This window comes from Durio zibethinus, chromosome 11 (genome assembly GCF_047325235.1).
Source record: "Durio zibethinus cultivar Kanyao isolate XHJ-2024 chromosome 11, ASM4732523v1, whole genome shotgun sequence".
In the NCBI taxonomy this organism is placed as follows: Eukaryota; Viridiplantae; Streptophyta; class Magnoliopsida; order Malvales; family Malvaceae; genus Durio; species Durio zibethinus.
This window is the reverse complement of record NC_143172.1, coordinates 17926995-17947026: the sequence shown is the minus strand read 5'-3', so window position 1 is coordinate 17947026 and position 20032 is coordinate 17926995. Positions and strand designations below refer to the sequence as shown.

General features: G+C 29.9%; 1 protein-coding gene across 1 annotated transcript; it reads right to left on the bottom strand.

Moving 5' to 3' along the window:
* Window positions 1-18205: 18205 nt before the first annotated feature.
* On the bottom strand, window positions 18206-19622 carry LOC111291003 (transcription factor bHLH126-like). The gene is made up of 2 exons (XM_089768796.1): window positions 19120-19622; window positions 18206-18919 (listed from the first exon to the last, which is right to left on the bottom strand). Exons 1-2 carry the CDS (start codon window positions 19405-19407, stop codon window positions 18575-18577), a joined length of 633 nt encoding a protein of 210 aa, XP_089624922.1. The 5' UTR covers window positions 19408-19622; the 3' UTR covers window positions 18206-18574.
* Window positions 19623-20032: the final 410 nt, after the last annotated feature.

Here is a 20032-nt window from a genome sequence, read left to right as displayed (position 1 = left end):
ATAGAGCTACAAAAACACCATCAAGAGGAGACCCAACAAAAAAAAGTTTCCAAAATTAAGAAAAAAAATCTTTCTACAAAAAAAAACCCAAAACAACAAAAGCCACAGTCCCCGAGGTAGGGGAACCCAATGCCGAGAGCCTTTGTAAAAAGAGAAAACAAAATCAGTCTAAAAAAAAATTAAAATATAAAAAAAAAGTTTGGCCGAAACTTTGAAGGTCGATTCAGGTTATTTGGGACTTCTTTTGGTGAAAGGGAGATCAGATCTACGTTTAAGAGGACGATGAGGATCTTTTAAAGTTTTTTGAGATTTTTCAACCACCGACCGATGACCATCGATGGCGACCGGTATGGCAGAGAACGATCGATTGATCGATCTAAAGAAGAAAACTCTTAAAGAAAGAGAAAGGTAGAGAGAGAAGGAGAAGAGAAAATGAGAGAAAACATTTTTTTTTTTTTACTTTTATAGAAAGTTGAAAGCTAAAACGACGTTGTTTCATTAAAGGACCAAGACGATGTTGTTTTACCCCAGGATTCGCGTGCCAAACCACCGACCCGACGCGGGATCTATGCAATCGACCCGAAGCCTGGCTCTTCTCTTCTTAGATCAGTGTGGTTGGACTAGTGCTAAATAGACCCAAATCGATCCGAACTGGTCCCGAACCACTGAACTTGATCAGACCGTCGAACTTTCTAGATCGACGTTGACTGGACCGTTAACCAGTCCTGTTCAGGTGATTTTTTTTATTTTTTTAGAATTTTTTAAAATATTATTTTTGTTATTTTAAATTTTATTATTAATATTTATGCATGTTAAAATATTTAAATTTTTTAGAATAAATTTTTGTTGTTTTATAATATTAATAAATAAAGATATATAATGAAATATATTGTTAAAATTTTTATAATTCTATTATTTTTTAAAATAAACTTTATAAAATAATAATAAATTAATAAAAAATGTAAGAAAAGAAAATTTTATTCGATGATGAGATTCGTAGGTACTTCGAATAGTGATACCTATGAAATTTTTAAATGAGAAAAGTTTTTTTAAATACTACCAGTATATTGGAGTATTTATAAAAAAGCTTTCAATACAATAAAAAATTTTTTGATCATAAAATAATAAATAAAATTAACTAATAAATTGAGAATAAATAATAAAAAAATGAGAAAAAAGAAAATTTTATCTGATGATGAGATTTTAAAAGTATTTCGAATAGAGATGCTTTAAGAAATCCCTAGGTAAGAATATTTTTTTAAAATATTACCAGTGTATTGGAATATTTATAGAAAATCTTCAATATAATAAAAATTCCTCTTTTTTTCATTTTTTAAATGAAAATAATGATAAAAATTAATAAATTAACAAAATTTATAAACAAAAAGTAAAATGTGTGTATTAACGTATTATCATTTGCATTGTATGCTTTGCATAGTTCTTTTGCAAAAAATAAATTTGAGCCCTCGATGATGAGATTTTAAGGCATTCCGAGAAGTGATGCCTAAAAAATCTTTAGGTGAGAAAGAGTTTTTCTAATGTTACCAATGTATTGGAACATTTTAAGAATTATTTCAATAACAAGGTTCTAATTTATTTTTCTCGAAAAAAATTGGAATAGTAAATAAAATAAAATAAAAAATAATTTCCAACAAAGGAAAAAAAAATATTTTTCAGACACTGAAAAATAAGACTGTTTTCTATCAAAATCAAAGGATAACACATAGTTAAGTGGTACTTTTTTTATACGGGCGCTGTGGGGGTGCTAATCCTTTTCCATGCATAATTGACTCCGAACCCAGACTATTCCGCAGACCGTAAAATTATCTATTTAATTAATTTTAGAATCTTATTAAAAGGATAGATTTTAATGGGTGGCCAATTGCACTTAGCCAAAAAAAGATTGGTGACGACTCTGATTTTTCTATTTTCATTTTTTGAATTCATCGGACAGACACAAAACTGTTACAATAGCTTGGCGACTCCACTAGGGATGCCATTTGTTTTTCAGAGTTAGGCCAAAATTAACTATGTGTTATCCTCAATTTTGCTTTAAATAGTCTTAATCGATGTTTTTTAGGTTCCCAGATTTCGATTCCTAAGAAAAAGTATAAAAAAAAAAACAAATCGAAAACAAAATAAAAATTTCCATACACGTTTCGTTTACTATACCTCTTATGCTTTATTTTTTTCGTATATATTACTCTTGATAAATTAGGGAACATATACACACACAATGACACGATGCATCTCATGTATGAGCTCTATACCCGAGCACCATCCCTTATAGGAATAAGTAAAGTACTTATGCCCTCGTGAGGTGATAACCTCCGTAATGGTAAGTGAAATACTTCCACTCAAATTGAACCCTTTTTATTTATAACCTATAATAGGTGTGGATCGAGATCCTTATTAGTCCAACATGGATGATAGTAAGGAACAATTTGAGAATATTTAGACACATATCAACCTGAACCAAGCATGTAATAAGCTGTAATAAGCTAACCTTAAGTAGAGCTTTACCCACCCTATTGTAGTAAATACTTAAGTCCAAAACGTATAGGAATAAAAGTTGTGTGTAATACAAAAATAAAATAAAAAAATATTTTTAATCTCAAACCACATCCTCACACTAACTCAATTTTGTTTTGTTTTGGTTTTACATAAATCATATTATACAGTTCTGTATCAAGGTATTTGCCATAGGGCATCTTTCTCGCGAGAAGTTTTTCATGGATCCCATAGAACTACAGATTTGCTAATCCTTTTCTAGGATGATAAATCTCGTGTAACAAAAGTTGTATGAAATTAATGAGAATTTTTAGTGCAAAAATTTGTCTAAGAGCAAATATCTTCCACTTGCATTCATGCATCATATGCACCATCTTTATTTTTTTTCAAAAAATTAAAAAAATAAAAAAATAAAATTTTTAACGCTTGACACTTTGATTTTAAAAATTTATGGTAACAGCTCGTCCACCAAAAATTTTGACTAACCTACCTACCATTCATACAACATCAGAGCTCAAACAAGAATCATGGAACAAGAACAGGCTAGTCGATTTGAGAGGATGGAAAAGGTTCAAGAAGAACTAAAAGGGGATATAGATAAGATAATAGACATGCTCAAGAAACTTGATAAAGGAAAAGCAGTGGAAGGAAATCTCAGCTTTCAAGAGTAATTGCCAGACATGGTGGGTCTTATTTGCCCTCCATGGTTTGAGCCACAACTAACCCAACTTTCTTAAAAAACCAGAATGCAAATTTCTACTACAAGAGGATATTCTGATCTTTACCCAGAAATGACATCCACACCTATTCTAAGACAGTTTCAAAATTTTACTAATCCTATTATAACAGAAAAACCACTCGAGCCAATCTTGGTTTCTAATTTAGATGATCCCAAGGAGAAAGAAAAGATAAGGATAAAGACACTTAAAAAAGTAAAAGATACCAGTACCTAACAGAAGATAAAAGTATTAGAAGAAAGACTTAGGGTCATAGAGAGAATGAATTTTTATGGCTTAATAGATGTAACCGACCTTTGTTTGGTCCTAAATGTGGTCATTCCACTAAAATTTAAAGTCTCTAAATTTAAAAAATATGATGGCACAAAATGACTAATGACTCATGTCACCATGTATTATTGCAAGATGATGGCACATACTCATGACAAGAAGCTATTGATGCATGTATTTCAAGATAACCTTATAAGATCTGTAACCAGTTGGTATATTTAACTAGACAAGACTCATATTCATTCCTAGTAATAGCTTACAAGGGCATTTCTTACACAATATCGACATGTTATGGATCTAGCTCCAGATCATCTATCTATATAGAACATAGAAAAGAAAGTAACATAAAGCTTCAAAGAGTATGCACAGAGATGAAAAGATATAATTGCACAAGTACAACCTCTCTTCACTGAGAAAGAGATAACTGTCTTATTTATGAACACTCTGAAAGCATCGTATTATGAGAGACTAATAGGCAATGCAACCAAAAACTTTATAGACATGGTGATATATGGTGAGATTGTTGAAAATGCCATAAAGAATGGCAAGCTCGATGTAAGAGAGATAAGCGAAGCAAAGAAAGGTGAAACCTTTAAAAAGAAAAAGAATAAAGCCCAAGCAGTGAACTATGTGGGGTAATAGTTCGAAGGTTTCATTTCATACCCTACACCAGTGTACCAAACCCATTACCCTCTCATAAACAATGTTGCATCCATCCCTTATCCTTGTCAACCGTATCAGCCACTACAATAACTTGCTTATCCATCCCATTTTTAACTATCTTTTCAGATACCTAGCTATTCTTGTAACTATTTCGTTGCACTTACCAGATTAGAATGAAGATTCAACCCAAGTAATGGTCTGATAGCCTCAAGAAATACCAAAAAAAAAAAAAAACACTTTTGACCTTATTCCTATATCTTACATAGAATTATTACTTCAACTTATCTAGAATCAACTTTTAGAACCTGTGCATCTAGAACCCCTTCAACCCCCTTTCCCAAAATGGTACGATCCTAATGCAAAATGTGATTATCATAATGAAAATCATGGTCACTCAATAGAGAACTGTCATGTATTGAAATACAAGATTAGAGATCTCATTAAAGTTAAAAAAATAAAATTTGAAAATAGCAATGATCATCGTGTTGCTGAAAACTCTCTACCTTGATATATTAGAAAAAAAAGTGAACCAAGGGTGTTAAAACATTGATGCAATGGATAGATAAGAAATTGGAGAATGATTTTATGGCTTTTTTGGGGAAAAGATAGATACTTCATTTGGTGTTGCAAACAGGTGGATTGATTCAAAATAAAAAATGTGCCCTTTTTGTTTCCTTTTTCACTTCTATATTAGACATGCGTATGAACTTCATGACTTGTATGAAAGTTGAATATGAATGTTAAAGCCTTATTTTTTCTTTTTGTCTCAAGTTTTTTTTTTAAAAAAAATTGTTTCCTCTGCATAATAAAAAGTCTAAAAAAAAATAAGTGGTCGTTATTATGAACCTACCCGAATAAAATATTCTCATGTCCTTTTCATGTCCTAAAATCACTTGATAAAGAAATCTTAAGGCTCCAAAGGATACAAGTTTGAACTTTGTGATACTTTTCTGAAGGCAACAAATACTGAAATGATCAATCTTGAAAAAAAAAAACTTTTGAGTTCCTTGAAAATCAGATAAATATGATGTTTTTTTATCTAGATGTTGGTGATTTGATGGGTGTCAAGACTATGCTTCAAACAAAAAGTCCTTTAAATAGCCATGAATGTATAAACACACCATTTTTTTTATCTAGGGGGCATGCTAATAGAAAAACATGATTTTTAGTTGCCCTAAGATTACCTAGTTCAAGGTACTAGGTAATTTCATGATGATGTGTGCAATTGGGACCCAAATAAACCCTTTCAACATGATTTTCATTGTCACTTAAATCTTGTTGACTTATCAAGATAGGACAAAGATTGGTTATGATATGAAAAGAAAAAAAAGAAAAAAGAAAAAAATATTGATGTTTCCATCGTGCACTATAGATATTCAAATGATCCCAAAAAGAAAGAAGAAAAAGATAGCCAATAAAAATAAATTTTAGATTTTTCAAGGAATCACTCTTAAGCATAAGTGACCAGACTTGAGATGATAAATGGTCATCTTTCTTCATTCTTCCATAAACAAGAAATTATCCATTTGTTACCCCTTTGAGCCTAGTGAATTCTTTCTAAATAAACCTTGACTAAGGATCATCTTTTACATTAAGAGAAAAATAAAAAGAAAGATCTATATGATGAAGTCATGCTCCGATAATAAAAAAAGAATGCCTTAGGTTGTAGGAGCAAATTAAGTTTAAAAGTTATGAACATATTCCAACAAATGTTAAAATATGCAAGAAAGAGCAAAAGTGAAAGCAAAAAAATAAAAAAAATAAAAAAAAGAAAAAGAGATGATTGGATGTTATGATTGAAGTAATAAAAAAGGATGAATGCTCAAAAGAAAGTCCTGCGCATGATGTAAAATGGTCTTTGGTCTGATCACCTTTAAACACATGTTTTGAGCCTATTTATCCATTCTTTCAGAACCTCAAACCCTGGCCTATGTTACATACCTTAAAAGTCTATTTCGATCAAATATGGAGGCTTGAACTGAAGAGTTTGTTTCTTGTAGAATCTTTCATGAGCAACTTCACTTTTGTCCATTTTCTTTTTCATAAAAATATTTTAGTGCATGATGAAATCGTAAAAAAAAAAATTAAAAAAAAAGGAATGAAGCTCTAGGGTGAAAATCGAAAAAAGGGAGCAATCTAGAGCAAGAATGAGATTGCAACATGAAAGCTCATTGCAACCAATGATTGAGATAAAAAATCATGGCCTTTCCCAATATGACCTTGAATTTACCACAGCTAGTCTTGACATCTATTAATTTACCATATTGTGATACTAAAAGGGTGTCAAATCTGATTAAACCATAAAAGAACCTTAAAAAAAAATTTATTGTTGAGCCTGGATAAAAATTCAATTTTCTATATCAAGTTGCAGACCTCAATTTGATAATTAATCATCCAAGCCATTTGAAAAGATGAAATTGCCATTCTGTTCAGACATGTGCATAATAATGATCACTATTTTTTAGAGACTTAAGAGTCACATTGCTTCATAAAGGTTGACTAAGGCAATTTTTTGTTAGAATTTTATCATTAAAATAAAATATTTTTGAGAAAAAGGAAAAAACTTTGAGAAAAATAAGAGGCACTGTGGGAAGCACTTTTTAATACAAAAGTATGTTTAATCAGTTGAATTTTGCCATAGTTTGATGGCTTATTTTCTTTAATTTCCTTTCATCAAGTTCGAATTGGTCATATGCATGTTTGATTTAAAGATGAAAAATGGAAAGAAAAGTCGAGAAATCCAAATTGTGAAGACAAAAAGCAAAATTGATGAAAAGTGAGCAATAAAGAAAGATTTGGAATTGAGATGAAAGATCGAGATTGAAAGAAATTGAAAAAAAGAAGAAGAAGAAGATTTTGGGCAGTTGCGTATCTTGACTTGGTTTTTTTTAACAAAAGAAAATTTTGAGCATTTGAACCTTTTGATATTGCATTTGTATCTTTCGTTTGTCCTTCATTGATAAAGCATGTGTGCATTAGTATTTTTGGAAAAGACATTTGCATTTCATATACATCTTTTTAAGAAAAGACATTTGCATCTCATGAGCATCATTTTAAAAAAAATATTTGCATTTCATTTGCCTCATAATGGTGTTCACCAATTTTGAAAACATTAAAAAAGAAAAAAAAAGGGGCAAAAACATATTCAAATGATAAAAAAATTTTAAAAATTTCAATGAGATGGCATAAGATGAAAGCTTTAAGACCAATCTAGCTGGCAAAAAAGTTGTTAACTCAATGAAATTGGCAACATTCAAGAAAAATATTATGATAAATTATTTTCAAAGTTCTTGGTGGTGATATCCAAGTATTAAAGTATGAATTTCATTTTTTTAATGGTGATATCCAGGACATTTTCAAAATTACTCAATGGTGATATCCGAGTTTAGAGTTTGAATTTGCACTTGTATTTTCTTGGAAATGATATTCGTACATTAAAAAAATTTATTTACATTTTTTTGATGGTGATATCCGAGTGTCAAGTTTTGAATTACATTTTCTCGGTGGTGATATCTGAGTGTCAAGGTTTGAATTATATTTTCTCGGTGGTGATATCCAAGTGTCAAAGTTTGAATTATATTTTCTCAGTGGCAATATCCGAAGTCATTTGCATTTTCTCGGTGGTGATATCTGAGTGTCAAGGTTTGAATTGCATTTTCTCGGTGACAATATCTGAAGTCATTTACCTTTTCTTGGTGGTGATATTCGAGTGTCCAAGTTTGAATTGCATTTTTTCGGTGTCGATATTCGAAGTCATTTACCTTTTCTCGGTGGTGATATCCGAGTGTCCAAGTTTGAATTGCATTTTCTTAGTGGCGATATCCTAAGTCATTTGCATATTCTCAGTGGTGATATCCGAGTGTCAATGTTTGAATTACATTTTCTCGGTGGTAATATCTGTAGTCATTTGCATATTTCTCGATGGTGATATTCAAGTGTTAAAACTTGAATTACATTTTCTCAATGATGATATTTGAGTTTTTTTCGGTGACAGTATCTGAAGTCATTCACATATTCTCGATGTTAATATCTGAGTGTTAAAAAATCATTTGCATTTTCTTCAGTGGTGATATCTGAAGCCATTAACATCTTCTCAGTGGTGATATCTAAGATTAAATCCCCTTTTATGGTAATATTCGAAGTTATTTTTTAATAGTTTAATTTTAAAGTTGTTGAGCCTTTGCTTTGAGGAGCTTTTTCAAGATGAAAATTTTAAAGCTGTTGAGCATCTGCTTAGAAGAGCTTTTTCGAGATGATTTTTAAAGTTGTTGAGCCTCTGCTTAGAGGAGCTTTTTCAAGATGATTTTTAAAGTTATTGAGCTTCTGCTTATAAAAGCTTTTTTAAAATGAATTTTAAAGTTATTTAGCCTATGCTTAGATGAGCTTTTTTAAGATGAATTTTTAAAGTTGTTAAGTCTCTGCTTAGATAAGCTTTTCCAAGATGATGAATTTTAAAGTTATTGAGCCTCTACCTAAAGAAGCTTTCCCAAAATGATGAATTTTAAAGTTTTTGAGCCTTTGATTAGAGGAACTTTTTAAATTAAAAAAAAAAGGTTTTATGCTCAATGTTTCTTCTTTCCAAATAAAATGGTTGTCTGTTTGTCTTTGTCTTATTCCTGATTCTCAGAAATAAGTAAAGAGGGGCAACTGTAGACACCATTTTATTATTATTTTTAATTAATTAATTAATTTTTTTCTTTTTTTTCTCTTTTCCTTTCTTTTTTTTTTCTAGCAGTTGCTTTAACAGCTGCTTGCAAGTTGCCAGCGGCTTTGGCAGCCACCAACAACCATTCTGACAACCGATGGCTACCCTAATCGTAGGCGATCAAAATCACAGATTTTTTGAGATTTTGATCTTCTTTTTGCTTTATAAATAGAGCTGTAAAAACATCATCAAGAGGAGACCCAATAAAAAAAGGTTTCCAAAATCAAGAAAAAAAAACCCAAAACAACAAAGGCTACAGTTCTCGAGGTAGGGGAACCCAACGCCGAGAGCCCTTACAAAAAGGGAAAAAAATCAGTCTAAAAAAAAAGAGAGTTTGGCTGAAAGTTTGAAGGCTGATTCAGGTTGTTTGGGATTCCTTTTGGTGAAAGGGAGGTTAGATCTGTGTTTAAAGGGACGGGAAGAATCTTTTGGGATTTTTTGACCACCGATCGATGACTGTCGATGGTGGCCGATATGGTGGTCGACGATCGATTAATCGATCTAGAAAGAAAAGCTCTCAGAGAGGGAGAAAGGTAGAGAGAGAGAAGAGAAAATGAAAGGAAATTTTTTTTTTTTTAGCTTTTATAGAAATTTGAAAGCCAAAACGCCGTTATTTTACCCTAGGATCCAGACGCTAAACCACCGACTCGACCCAAGATCCATGCAATTGCCCCGAAGCCTAGCTCCCCTCTCTCTGGACTAGTCTGGTTGGACCAGTGCTAAACCGACCCTGATCGATCCGGACCGGTCTCGAATTGCTAAACTCGATCAAACCGTCAAATCTCATGGACCGGCGTTGACCGGTCCAGTTTAGGTGATTTTTTTTTTGAATTTTTTTAAATATTATTTTTGTTATTTTAAATTTTATTATTAATATTTATGCATGTTAAAATATATAAATTTGCTAGAATAAATTTTTGTTGTTTTATAATGTTAATAAATAAAGATATATAAAGAAATATATTGTTAAAATTTTTATAATTCTATTATTTTCTAAAATAAACTTTATAAACTAATAATAAATTAATAAAAAGTGTAAGAAAAGAAAATTTTATTCGACAATGAGATTCGTAGGTATTTCGAGTAGTGACACCTATAAAATCTCTAGGCAAAATTTTTTTTTTAAATACTACCAGTGTATTAGAGTATTTATAAAAAAAAGTTTTAATACAATAAAATTTTTTTAATCATAAAATAATAAATAAAAATTAACTAATAAATTGAGAATAAATAATAAAAAAATGAAAAAAAAAGAAATTTTATCCGATGATAGGATTCTAAAAGTATTTCGAGTAGAGATGCTTTAAGAAATCCTTAGGTGAAAAGATTTTTTTTAAATATTACCAGTGTGTTGGAATATTTATAGAAAATCTTCAATCTAATAATAATTCTTCTTTTTTTTTTCATTTTTTAAATGAAATATAATGATAAAAATTAATAAATTAACAAAATTTCTAAACAAATAGTAAAATGTGTGTATTAACGTATTATCATTTGTATTGCATGTATTGCATAGTTCTTTTGAGAAAAATAAATTTGAGCCCCCGATGATGAGATTCTAAAGTATTTCAGAAGCGATGTCTAAGAAATCTTTAGGTGAGAAAGAGTTCTTATAATGTTACCAACGTATTGGAACATTATAAGAATTATTTCAATAAGGTTCTAACTTATTTTTCTTGAATAAAATTGGAACACTAAATAAAATTAAAAAAAAAACAATTTCCAACAAATGAAAAAATAAAAAAAATTATTTTTCAAATACAAAAAATAAGATTGTTTTCTATCAAAATCAAAAGATAACACATAGTTAAGTGGTACCATTTTTAAACGGACGTTGAGGGGATGCTAATCCTTCCCCACGCACAACCGACTCCTGAACTTAGACTATTCCATAGATCGTAAAATTATCTTTTTAATTAATTTTAGAATCTTATTAAAAGGATAAATTTTAATAGGTGACGAATCGCACATAGCCAAAAAAAGATTAGTGGGGACTCTGATTTTTTTATTGTCATTTTTCGAATTCGTCGACCGGACATAAAATCATTTTGACACTATAAACTCTGATAAACAACCAATTAGTGAAGAGGCTCAACTGTTGGCTGGATTTCTGGGCATGCTTGCCCGTAATGGAATGAAATTGCCTATTCATTATGAACATGGCATAAAGTTCCAGCAGAAGTAAAGGTCGATGCTTTAAACTTTATTGAGGTATTAGTATAATTAATTACATATGAAAAATTAATTATTTTAAATTTGATTTATTGATTAAAAATTTTTTTTTTTGTATTATTACAATCAAGATTTGTACTTGAAATACCAACTTCATTTATGCTTAAGTCATTGAAAAAGAAATGGAAAGATTATAAGCATAATTTAAAGAATAAGTATTTTGATAGAAATACAACTGTAGAGGCGACGATGGAAAATCTACCCCGTAATGTGATTAGGTGGCAATATGAACAATTAGTTAGATTTTGTTCTCAAGAAAAGAAGAGGTACTAATTTATAACTTTGTATAGTAGAATGAAATAATGAAAGTGTTTAATGCTTTAAGTTGGTAATATTTGTATTTCTACGATATACCTAATTATTTTTTATGACAGGAAAGAGAACAAATTAGGATTGGTAGTAGAAAGCAATAGAAATATAGCCACACAAGTGGATCAAAAAGTTTTACATGAAAGTAAAAAGAAATAGTAAGTTTATGATTTGAAACTTATTCCAATGAATAAACTTTTTGTGCCGTTAAAAGGTAAATATGCAAATTAATAGTTATTGTACTATTTTAATAGTTTTGATAGTTTGAATACATGATATTAAACTTATCAAAAGTTTTCAACTTAGTTAAAATGGATGATATGTATGAAAAAGTTATTGTTTACATCTACTTAGGTAAAATTACAAAGTTTTTGTTATTGTTCAATTTAAACATTTTGGATAGCTTCAATACTTGATATTAAACTTGTTTGATAGATTGAACTTGATTTTTACGGTTGATATAGGTGAAAAAGTTATCGTTTTATGTCTATTTGGGACTATTTTTGCCTTTAAAAGGTAAAAATAGAAATTAAACTTTTGGATGGCTTTCAACAATTTGAATAGCTTCAATCCATGATATTAAACTTATCCAAATAATTGAATTTAGTTACCATGATCGATATGTGTGAAAGGCCAAAATGCTTTTATTGTTTGCGTCTGTTAAAGATTATTATGTTGTAAATGGGCTAAAATATAAATACATGATATTAAAATTATTTGAAAATTTTGAACTTGATTGACAGGCATGATATGCATGAATACGTTACGGTTGATATGTATCCTATCAAATAACATATTTTTTTGTATAGGAGATTGAAGTGAGTGGTCAAATTGGACGTGTGAAACTTTTTTGCTTAACACACACAAAAAAAAAAAAAAAACGGATCTTATATGAATATTGAAACACAAAAAATTGTAGTAATTTGTAATATCTATTTTAACATAAAGTAAATATTTACTCTTTTTAACATATTATTAATTAATCATTAAACTTAATAGTTGTATATAACTAATTTACAAGAGAAAGTGAAAGAGAAAATGGCTGCTGAGATTGAAGTAGCATCTAATGGTTCTCTCAATACGCAAGAATTAAAAAATTAAATATTCATAAAAGTTGCTGAAAAAGAAAGGCATGGATGGGTTCGAGGCCTTGGATTGGGTCCAACACCATCTACCTACTATAGACGTAGCTCTCAGCAATTTACATTCTCAGCAAGTTAATCTTCACGAGACATTTCGATATTGAGAGAGGAGTTATAAACTATACAATAACATTTCCAGCAAATAGAAGCAAAAGGAGAACATGAGCGTGCCAAAATTGAGGAAGAACGCGCTATAATTGAGTAAGAACATGTAAAATTTAAGCAATTGTATGAGCGATTTGATTATCTTATGAATTTTATGCAACAACAATTTTCAGAAACTGATCTCGGTGGTCTTCCAACTCAAGTATTATATTTAATAAATATTTATATTTTTTAATATAAAAAAGGCTTACAATGAAGTGTTAAAAATTGTATGCTATTATTTAATAAGTTCTTAAGTACACTAGCGACAAAAGTGAAAAAATTCTTTCATAAATTGGCAGCCTTCAAAATGTATGCAGTCATCAATTTCATCCATTTTAATTTTTATTTTGTTAATGTATTAAAAAAATTTGAATGTTATTATGCTAATTATTAAATTTTATGTTAATTAGATGCATATTTGAACGTGAATTAAATTTATATTAATTTTCATTATCTGAATTTAAGCTCGTTTATGAAAATAATAAATATTAACAGAAAATTTTTATTTTAAAAAAATACATTTCTCAATTTCGTGGCGTTTGTGTTTGAAAATTTTGCTAAATGAATAATTGAGTGGCGTTTGTACCATAAAACGACACTAAAAGTAGTAGTGTTCTTGCTAGTAAACAAGCTAAATTAGTGATGTTTTTGTGATACAAACACCACCAAAGTAACAACTTTTTTTTATAAAAATGCCACTAAATTAGTGGCATGTTAGAGGTACAATTGTCGTTAATATAGAGACATTTTTCAGGTACAAACACTGTTAATATAACGGTATTTTTCATATACAAATGCTGTTAATGTAACGAATTTTCATAGAAAATGCCGTTATTTTTTGTGACACGTGTATAGCCGATACTTTAACTGCCATTTTTTGCAAACGTTGTAAATCTTTTACGGGCGTTTATAAACGCTACTAAACGTAAAAAAAAAAATGCTATTAAAAATCAAAACCCCTATAGTGCTTGCTTGCATCATTAGATGCTTGTTTGCATCATATGTACTTAATAAAATGATGTGAGGATTAAAATTTATGAAATAATAACCAAAATAGAAAATAAGTGAAAATCACAAATGTGTGATTTTCGAAAAAAGAGAAAATGAAAAGAAAGAAAATGAAAAAAGAAGAAAAAATCAAAAATAAAAAAATCCTTATAAATTTTGCTAAAATGATGAATTTTTTTAAAAAATTAATAAACGTTAATTATCATTTTTAAGTAACAAGAATAATAATAAGAGTAAATATTAACAAATTCTAGAAATAGAAAAATATATGTTGAAAAAAAATTTTAAATATTTTAATAAATAAAAAATTAAATGAATCCAATAATGAAATTTTAGAAAATCATGAATGAATGATTTTTCTAAAATATTCTTGGTGAGAATCTTTTATTTAAAGTATTCTAAAATGATAGACAATTTTAATAAAGATTCAATATTAAATAAAAAATTTAATTAAAAATATTTAAACAAAATTGTAATAATTATCTAATTATAAAATTTTTGGAAATTACGAATAATTGATTTTCTTAAAAATTTTTAAGCCAAAAAATATTTCTAAATATTTTTTTAAATGAAAATAAGAGAAATATTTTAAGGTAAAAATTTTTTTTTTGTGATTTTACCATAATGATGAAGAAATCTTACAAATTTTTTTCAATATTTAAATAACTAAATTTAATTAAAAATAAAATTAAAAATAAAAAACCATTTAAATAAGATAATCTTAGAATAAAAACTAAAGTACTTGGTATAGACGTATGCTATGAGATGTTAATATTTACTCATGTACAATCATATTTTCGAATTTAACTTTATAATATAAATAAAAACCTATCCTTTTTAAAGAAATTTTAATGGAACTTTGAAAACTTTTAAAATTAATAAATACATTTAGGTGAACAATCGTTTTTACTAAAAAAAAATTAGTGATAATTTTTAATTTTTCTTTACATTTAACGATTGAGTCCCTAAATTGATACATTATGACAACTTTCATTGGTGGTCATAGCCTCTTTTGAGCTTCCATGAAAAGAAAATTTTTGAATCTAAGAATTTTTTGGTATATGAATCCAAGCTTTCAGTTTGAAAACCAGTGAGGAAAGCAAGGTCAATGGTTCGTTGGTTTCAGAGAGAAATTGTACTACAAAAAAAATAAAAGATTAGTAACAATTTTATTGTAATATTTCACTTACAAATTTAAAAATAAAAGTTCAATTAAAGAGAAAAATTTAAAAACTAAAAGTTTACATGGCAAATTAGTTTCTAAAAAATTACATGTCAGCTTATGTGTTAACATACGTGGCAATCACATCATTTTTTCGTCATTTAATTGGATGAAATTTGTTAAAGTGATTAAATTAGATATACTTTAGTAATTTTATAGGAATAAATAAAAATTCAGTGACCTAAACAGGATTAATGCAAAAAATCAGTGACGTACGGTGTAATTCACTCTAGAAAACTCCGATTAGAGTTGTCCATCATCCATGGCTGTCTCTAAATTACCTTTTTCTAATTAATGTTCGCATACATTTCTACTCACTTGATAATTAGGCAGATGAGGGAGGCACATAGTTAGGAATCCAAAAATAATTAATTAAATAGATAATACAGTAAATTTTATTATTTTTTTAAAAGAAGGAAACATTATGTAATGATCGTTATTTGGTTACAGTAAAAATAATAATTATAATGACAAGAAACCTTATCACTTGTATGGTGGATTCCTTTCCGTCTTCCTTTGAGGATGGCGCAAGGGATAAAATCTTAAAATAATAGCTTTAACATAATTTAAGTGATCACTTCTTTGTCTTTTAGCTGTTATCTCTACTTAATTTGCCAAAATTCTAACACAAAACAGGAACGAACAAAGAATAAAAAATCATTTCACCATGTGATGAATGCCTTTAAAAAACTCTTCATCATCAAAAGGTAAAAGATTTTCCTTTAATTTTCTTTTGGCATGTAATTAGGCGCAAGGTTTCGTATAGTGAAAAGTAGTCGGTTTTTGTTTTGGCCACCAGAAATTAATAAATTTCGGTTGAAAAAAGTATAATTGATCATTTTTTTAATAGTTGCACATTAAGTATTTGAAATTGAATTCATATAAAAAAAAATTTTTGAAATTTGAATTTTTTTTTTTGACAGGACCTGAAAAATAGGGTTCTGTGGATCGAACCCGAAGCATGCACTAACGGAGCGCATTCTCAAACTCACGTTGCCATGCATTGTGCCGAGCCTTGGGTGAATTTGAAATATACATTCACAAGAACAAGGATTTAGAAGAAGATATATAACTAATCTTAACCCAACTAAATCCATTAAAAAAAAAAAAAACATAAAAGTAAGCCACACCATAGAATTCGAAATTCGTATTTCTTCCCTCCCTCCCAACACCCCCCCCCCCCCCCCCCCCCCCGCCCCCAAGTTTAGTTCCCAATCCCACCCTTTACCTTATTCATTTCATCTCCAATTTTGGGGTCTTTTGCCTATAAACTTTTGGTATGTGGAGTGGATAAGTTCTACTAAGATACAAGCTAGTGAGCTCAGCAGAAGCAGAAGATCCTTAACAAGCGCGGGCTTCTATAACATAACAGTAACACGATTCCGCACACATAGACATAACCAAACGAAAATTCATAAACATTAACACTATTTTTCCGTTCTGCTGTGGGGTCGGGGACATATACTTAATTAAAAATAAAATAAAATACCATATGTCTTCAACCAGGAACCTTGTAAAGGATTAATTTGAATATGAATTGAAGACCATAGATTAACGGTTGGAAGCATTGCCAACTCCATCTATGACATGAAAAGCTCATGCATATATAGTTACATATATATATATATATATATATATACCATATTTTTCTTATATCTTTACTATATATTTTTCCAAAATGTGTATATATCTTAATTTGTGTCCAGTTACTGGAACAATTTCCTCCACATATACAACAAATGCAGAAATTGCATACATCTGTCACAATCTTTTTCCAAAATGATCGCTTCAATTGATTGGATACTATATCCTGAATGTTAGATATACATATATATTTATGTACCCTCTTTACTAATTACTAGCTATGATATGCAGTTAGAGAATATTGCAACTTTCTAGTTAGCAATCACATATAAGTATTGCATTAAGTAAAGATAATTATTAACACATAAAAATATTGCAACTTTCTAAAATTGTTTGGCTTGCGGTAAACAATGTAACCACAGCAATTACCAAAATATAATCACCAAAATTAATTCTTGACTCTCTTCAACACATTAAATACGGGAGCAACCTCGTACAAAGGTTTACAATTTTGAAACAGATCATATAAAAATTGAACCTCAAAAAATCATATGTAATGCATTTATACATGAAAAACTCAATTCAAATCACTTGAATCTCTTGAAAGTTTGAAAGTTATTCTTCTATCAACCAACTACAACCTGTGAAGATAATGCAATTTCTTTAAAACAAGCCGCTGGAATGTTTGAAGTTTGAAGTTTGAACAGCTCATGCAGGTTTTCTATCCAATTTTTGTTCTCATATTTTGATTGGCATTTCCTTTTGTTGAACTTAAGCAGGTTGCAATGTATATATAACAATATTGAGGAGGTAAACTTTCTCATAATCTATCGCTTATAGAAAATGAGTGATCATAACTATTGTAACTTATTAAAAGATTACTGGAAATTCCTTTTCAATTTGAATAAGCCTTTTAAAAGAAACTAATTCTAATTAACTATCGCTAGGGTGAAAGAGCTTGCAAAATTTAGTTCGAGAGAATTTATAAGATCTGGTTAATTTGAATGTGATCAGGACAAACAATGCATAGAACTTGTGTCAACAATTGACTGCAAAAATTTCCTTGGAATATACAGAGAAGCTCGTTAATATTAATGTTAAAAGGAACAAAATACTTGTCCCAACTCCCAAGTAAATGATCAAATCCTAATTCCAGTGGCTGGGAAGGAAAACTCCAATAGCAAATTTAATTTTTGAATATATATCCACATGCATATCATAATTTATTATTGCAAATCTTCAATCATGTTCTATTTACTTGATTGTGGATGTATGTCATGAGTTGCATCAGTGATGTCTATTGTATAGTCAACCACATATCGGAAAATATCCGTCTTGGCTGATTATACGGCAAGGAATTCTCTCTAATAGCTGAAATTATCCTACAAACTACACAACTAAAGCCATCCTGAGATGCTGATATCTGTACATATGGTGGAGCTAAATCCAGCCAAGCATTAAAAAATTTTGGATTTACAATGAAGTTAATCTGGTTCCCACTAACGTGCAATATATGAATGCGAACTTCTGATTTATCTGAAAAATTAAGGGAGGATATGATAACAACAACACCTCGTTAAATTTCACTTTCCTGATACATGTGATAACAGGAAAAATAACAAATGTAGAGTCTGAATACCTAGACCATTGTTGTTTTTGGAGATGTTCAGAGACGATCTACTGCATTAAATCATTGATACTTATTTCCTGCCAAGTTTTCTGAAACCGAAAAACCTCACAAATGATGGGATGTATCAGATATATTATATGGGTCGTACTAAGTAGAAAAAGACCTTCCTTACTCAATGCATAATGACCAACACGTGGGAGCTGTGATGGGAAAAATCACCAGCAAGAACATATGGTTTAGTAGCTAGGAAATTTTACTCAAGGATGAAATTTCTTCATTTAGTTTCTGCTCCAGCCCAGGTACATCGACGCATATCAGATCATTGACCTGTAATGGCCGAATAAAGGGTTGCACTTAGTTAGCGGCCTGATAAGATGAAAAACCCAAACCTATTAGTCAATCATCAAAGAATGATTATACCTCAGATTGGATGGTGTGAATCAGTCCTCCATCAATTCTGGTAGAAACACAGTTAACAACAACAAGTCCTTCCTCAAGCAGTAATTCTAGCACCCTTGATAGCGTCAAAGCTTGAGCTCCAAGACCAGCGCTGATCACAACTTCAACACCATCCAAAGATTGGCGAACTACAGCACTGCCTGGGAAAGAGCAGTTGGAGCTCATCCCTTGGTCAAAACCACTCGAACCCGATATCTTCTTTAACTCATCTCTCTTGGCACTTAGTTCATCGATCCTCTTCCGCAGGTCTTTTATATAGCTCACGGCTGCGTTCATATGATCTGATATTGCACGCTTTCCCTGAAACCCCATGAAAAGTAACCCTAAACTCATAATTATACCAAATCCAGACTGTAGTTTCTTCAATTATAGAAGAAGAAAAAAAATAGTAAGCATCTATAGCAGTTATGTGAAAAGCAAAAATGGGTATATTATATGAAAGTAAACTCTACATATATAATTGAACAAAGAAGATTGAAAGTTGAATACAAGCTGTTCACCTTGATATACTCGAGAGGGAGAAGAGTTCGAAGAGAAGCATTAAGGGTGGCCATTTCTTGCCTCCTTTGCCTCTCAATATCCCTATGCATCAACTTTTTCTTACCATCATCATTACTATTTTCGCTCTTGTCACTTGCCAATAATTTTCGTTGCTGGCCTCTCCTTCCCATATTGCTGTACAGATTACCACTACTGCCGTCCATGGGAACATAATCCAGAGTCTTATCTTGTGGGGTTGTATTTTGAGGGTCGGAATTGGAAGAAACCAGGAAGAACCTCTCATCCATGGCTTTGGTGTAAAGGGAACATTTATGGGGAGGAGTATTCCTTTTGCTTTGTATTGATTGTTTAAGTTGGTTAGGGTTAGGGATTGGAAACAAGATTTTGTGCGGTGAGGGGCAACAAGAGTGCCGGAGAAGCAATGGATACGTTTGTTAGGGTGAGAGATCTTGGATGGGACCTAAGATGTCAAGATTCCATATAATCCTCCATCATGTTTATAATTAAGATCATATTTCTACCCACATTGTATAATCCCTCGTGGACACTGTATTTTATATGTGTATATAGCAGATCACTATGCCACCTACCCTCAATTTAAAAAAGAATTCATAAAAAATAACAATAATCAAAATATATGTGGATTTGCCTTGTTTTAATAACATTTTTTAAGGTTATTATATTAAGTAATATCTTCATCTAATACATTTAAAACCATCAATTTAATTATCAATTATTGTATTTAATACAAAAATATTATTATAATTAATTTTCTAAAAAAGATTTTATAATCAATAGTCAAAATTTAACTTACAAATTTCTAAATATTTTGCAAATTCATAATAAGACATTTATAGGACGAATGAAATATGCATATATCTATATCTGTATCATCAAAAACATGTTAACTTG